Raw genomic sequence first — 5,808 nt, 5'->3', positions numbered from 1 at the left:
TTTTTTTTTTTTTTTTTTTTTTTTTGTACATATATATTCAAAAAATGCTTATTATTTATTGTACTGAATAAATATATCTGAGACTACAAAAAATTTTACAAGCAGTGTTATTTTATAAATCTTTATTAGAATATTAATTTATTTTAAGCGGATATTTCTTATCTTAAATCTCATTAATGTATAATAAATTATTATATATAAATATTTATATTTTTTTAATGCTTTATTTTTAAACATTTATTATAGAAAAAGTATTAGAAATGGTATGCATATAATAGTCGGAAGAATTGATACAACTACTGAGGCTATATATTGAGATGTAAAAGGGATAGGAGATAATGTAGAATCGGTTATATATACATGAACCTTAATTTTAATGTTATATGTATTGACATTCATAAAAAATTGATGATTGAAAAATAGAATGTAATGATAATCCTATGCCTACGAAGTAATCTACAAATAGTATATACACCTTTCAATATTAAAATTTTGGATTCTTTCTTTTAATAATTTATATGTAGAACTGAATATTTAATTTAATTTTTTTTTTTTTTTTTAATAATAATAATAATAATAATTTTTATAATCAAGTATATATTTATAAATTTGGTATGTTCAAAAAAAAAAAAAAAAAATATATAACTAATAAATTTCCAAAGTATATGTATATATATATATATATATATATATATATATATATTATATTAAATGTACATCAATAATAATAATAATGATGATTATTTTAGTTAATTATTTATTATTTTTATTTATTTTATTTTATTTTTTTTCCTTGTGTGTATAACATAAAATAATAAAAAAAAAGAATTTAGACCCATTTTAAATACAACAACTCAAAATTTGTATTCATTAAAAATACATGATGACTTGAATTAAAAAGAATGACTTTATTGGGTACGTTATTTTCACCAAAAAATAGTTTTGAAAAGATTGGACACTCATATGTTCTTACACTATATATTTTATTCAATGTTTTAAAATCCCAGATTTCTATTAAGCTTCTATTTTTCAAATAAAATAAAATTCCTTTATCAAATTGATTGAATGGTGCATCTTGAAATTTTTTTTTGTTCTGACGACGAAAGCAATTATAATTTTGTTTTTGTATAAAGCTCATAAATGCTGATCTATAACTTTTCCACATGTACAAAATATTTAAGGTAGATAAATTAAATAAGGAAATTCTTCCTAAATTATCTAAAGCTAATAATAAGTTTGTATTCCACGGGCATATACATATGTCTATTATTTGTCTTTTAGAATCATTAAATGAATGAACAATTTTTGAATTAAGTATATCATTTGTACTAGTATTATTACTATTCATATTATAATCTACTTGATTAATTAATAGAGAAGATGGTAAAGCTGATGATGCAGAAGATGTTGGTGCACTTTCATTTTTTTTGGTAAAAATATTTTTTATAAAATTATTAATTTTTGAACTTAATTTCTCAGATGTACTAAAATTTTCTTTTCTACTTAGGAAATCATTTGGTGTGTTTGGTTTTATAATATTTAGAATAGACAAAGTTATAGTTTTAGATGTGATAATATAGTTAATATTACCACTATATGTATTTGGATTTGTATTTATATTATCATTTATATAACGCATTAAATCTTCTTTATTATACATAGTATATAATTCCTTTTTTAATAAATCATAAGAATTATCACATCTCAATATTATATGACTTAAGGAAATATTTTTATTTATTGTAAACATATAATCATAGGGCAAAGTTTTAGAATTGGTTTCTAACGCCCTTTTAATTAAATGTATATTTGAATTAACAATTATATTATTTTCATATAAAAATAAAATGTAATCTTTTTGATTTTCAATAAAAATATTTTTTAATTTGTATTCAACAAATTTATTATACATACACATTATACCTTCATGGTTATATAAAAGAATTCTTCCATTGTTTAATCCTAAAATAATATGTGGAAAAAAATTGTTCATAAAAAATAAATTAAAAGCTTCGATGGTTTCTTTCTCACTTAATAATGGATTAAAGAAGTTTAAATAAACTATATTTTTTTTATTTAAACAATATATTATAAATATTAAATAATTCTTATTTTGAAAATAAAATAACATATTAATAAAATCTTCCACTTCATCATTTGTATTATTTAAATGATATTTAGATTCAAATATCATAACCTTACAATTTGTAATATTTATATCATCTTTTGTTAAAGAATAATTACCCTTCAAAAATATTTTACTCAATATTTTTATTAATATCTCAAGAGTAAAAACTTCTTCAACTTCAATCTTTTCATCAAAACATATTTTTTCTTCTATAGACGTCATTCCTACATCCTCTTCATCTTTTCGCAAATTTATATTATTCTTATTATTACTAGATACATTTTTATTATGTGACAAAATCTTTAAATAGTTGTTTGATTCTTCAAGAACTTTTTGTTTTTCATAATTATTTAAAATCCTATTGTTAAAATCATTTTTACTCATATTTTTATTATATATATAATATTATGTTCATTAAAAAAGGACATATAATATAAAGTACAGGACTATAAAAATATTCTTTCTAATATATGTTATTTGTATTATATATATATATATATATATATATATATATATATATAAGAATATATAATTTTTATGGAAAAAAGTAAAGAAAAATATATATATATATATATATATATATTTATATATATGTATACATATAAATCTAATTTATAAAATTTCTTTCATTAATAAATATACCAACAAATGTAAAATAAATAATTTTACAAATAAAAATAAAATCATATATATATATATATATATATATATAATATATAATTATATAATTATTATTATCAAATCAGTTTTTATTTTTTTTTAAAACCATAATTACTGAATATAATAATTATATATTATAAATTATATATATTCGAAATTATGATATATATTTATTATATATATAATATCATATAACTTAAAAAAAAAAAATTATATTATAGAAAAAATAAATTCCAAATTAGTCTTAAATTTTTTTTTGATTTATTCTTATAAAATAAAAGAAAAAAAAAAAAAAAAAATTTAATTCGCAAAATTTTTTAATTTGTATTGTAATATATTATATATATTTATATATATTATATATACATATATATATATATATATATATATTATATATACATATATATAATATTATTATCTATATATAATTAGAATCCCAAATATTTTATTTTATATATAGAAATATATTTTTTTCATCCAAAAATTGTAATAATATTAAAAAAGAATTTATAATTGCAATAAAATTCGTCCTATTAATTTAAATAAATTGAATTTTTTCTTTGCTTTAGTTTTTTTACAAATTCATATATTTCTTAAAAAAATTCATGTTTAGAAAAAATGTAATATAATTATAATGCCCATTTTTTCTGAATTATTATATAATTTAAAAACAAAAAATATAAAATAAATAACACTGTTATATAAAATTTTAATGAATTATATGTATATGAAAAAAATATACATATATATATATATATATATATAATAATACATATATATGAAGTAGAAAAAATAAAATGGTGAAAAATTTTTACACGTTTAAACTTAGATATGATGTTGTTCTATTCTCAAAAAATAAAAATAATAAACGAAAATAATTTTTTTTCCTTTCACTAATAATATTATTCCTACGTAAAAAAATATTTTCAGAGATAAACCTATATAATATATATATCAATAAATTTTATAAAATTCCTATATCCCAATATTATGTATACTATATTAAATAGAATAATGAAATATAAGATTCATATTATTATAATAATATTATATATAGATAGATGTATAATATAGGTGTTTCTTTTTGTGATTGTTTAATATTATATATATTATCCATAAATATTTTATTATAACACACTTTTTTAAATATATAAATTCCTTAATTTATTGAATAAAATAAAATTAGACAAACTAAAATTATATATATTATAGCCAATTCATAAATTTATTACATATAATTTTTTTTGGAAATTTTTTAAAAATGTCTTCTTTACTTTCAAGAGATCAATTAATCTACATTAACAAAAGGAAAAGAGGGAAAACAAAAAAAAAAAAATAAAATAATAAAATAAATAAATAAAAATATATATAACAAAATATATTATACATACATATATATATGTATATATATATATATATATATATATATATATATATATATAGATATATAATATATATGTAATAATATTTTATTATTTTTTTTTTTGTCAATTGTGGTAATTAATCATATGGTAATATTCATTGCTATATTAGACCTAATTATAGTTCTTGCTCTTTATTTTTTATTTTTCCATTTTATTGTGATGGAAAATAATATTTGTGTGTATGATTGTAAAGACCATTCCCTTAAAAAGATGAAAAAAAAAAAAAAAAAAAAAATGCGAAAAATATATAAATTATTAATTGTTCTGTCTATTTGTATAATATATTATTTTAACTTAAAATTTTTTTCAGTATCTGCAAAAAGTATAAATAAAGAAAAAATACACTCTCATGGAATTATTACATCATCTGTTCCTAATGATAATATAAATATAATAGAAGCAAATGAGAAGGAACATAATAGAAATTATACTACAGAAGAATTATTAAATAATAATGAAGAAATAAAAAATGAAGAACTTTCTCATTCATCTAATGATAAAGAATACGATAAAGATATATATAAGGAAAAGTTTTTAGGTGACGATTTTGCAAGTAATGTTGAGTTAATAAAAAATAGCAAATTTATAATTAATGCTGTTAATTTCTTAATTAAGGGATATAAGCAAAGTTATACAACTGGTGAAAGAGAACATACGTCTTTAAGAAATGGTAATGATAATCCTAATGCTGCAGAAATTAAAAAGTTAATTATAATTAAATTATTAAAATGTATAGGAGTTTTAATTTTATGTTATATTGCTATTCGTCTAGTTTTTTCATTCTTTAAAAAAATAATAAATTTGATTTTTACCATTATATTTAAAATTTTCAAATGTTGCTGTTGTGGGGGGAAATAATAAAAAAAAAAAAAAATATATATATATAAATGAACATATGTGTATATAAAATAAATAAATATAAATATAAATAAATATATATATATATATATATATATATATATAATATTAATAATTGTTTTATTTTAACATACTTTTTGTTTCCTTTTTTTTCAAAGAAAATATTGAATATATATATATATATATATATATATATATATAAATATACATTTTGGAAAACATTTATAAAATTCTTATGAATTATATTTACATTTAATAAGCGCCAAACAATGTTCCACTTAATTAAAATAAAGAACAATATAAGTACATAAATGCATTTTAATTTTAAAGGAGGTTTAGCAACAAAAAAATAATACATATGTAAATCATCATAATTATATTCATAACTTTATTGAAACATAAATATATTCCTGAAATGTAATTATGAACACAATTTTATATATATATATATATATATATATATTAAAAGTATAAAAGCAATTTAAAAGAAGAAACAAAATATTTTTAATTAATAAAAGGTTAACACATGTATCATATCATATATCAATTCATTACATTTACACTTATTATTATTATTTATACCTTTATTCCTTTAATTTTCTTAGTATGCTTTTTTTTTTTTTTTTTTTTTTTTTAATTAATTATCCCTAATAGAACACAATTTTTTATAATTTTGTAAATTGTTATAATTTTTTTTGTATTGTTTTGTATTGTTTTTTATTCTTTTCTATGCTTTTT

General features: G+C 16.2%; 2 protein-coding genes across 2 annotated transcripts; one reads left to right on the top strand and one right to left on the bottom strand.

Annotated features, from left to right (window-relative positions):
- Window positions 1-829: 829 nt before the first annotated feature.
- PRSY57_1015600 (hypothetical protein) lies at window positions 830-2,512 on the bottom strand (the record flags this gene model as incomplete). Its single annotated transcript, XM_012907745.2, has 1 exon — window positions 830-2,512. One exon carries the CDS (start codon window positions 2,510-2,512, stop codon window positions 830-832), a length of 1,683 nt encoding a protein of 560 aa, XP_012763199.2.
- Window positions 2,513-4,296: 1,784 nt separating this feature from the next.
- Window positions 4,297-5,070, top strand: PRSY57_1015500 (hypothetical protein; the record flags this gene model as incomplete). The annotated part of the gene is made up of 1 exon (XM_012907744.1): window positions 4,297-5,070. One exon carries the CDS (start codon window positions 4,297-4,299, stop codon window positions 5,068-5,070), a length of 774 nt encoding a protein of 257 aa, XP_012763198.1.
- Between the last annotated feature and the right edge of the window lie 738 nt (window positions 5,071-5,808).

The sequence above is a fragment of the Plasmodium reichenowi genome, chromosome 10, assembly GCF_001601855.1.
Source record: "Plasmodium reichenowi strain SY57 chromosome 10, whole genome shotgun sequence".
Classification (NCBI taxonomy): Eukaryota; Apicomplexa; class Aconoidasida; order Haemosporida; family Plasmodiidae; genus Plasmodium; species Plasmodium reichenowi.
Note: the sequence above shows the minus strand (reverse complement) of the source record. Positions and strands in the feature narration are given on the sequence as shown.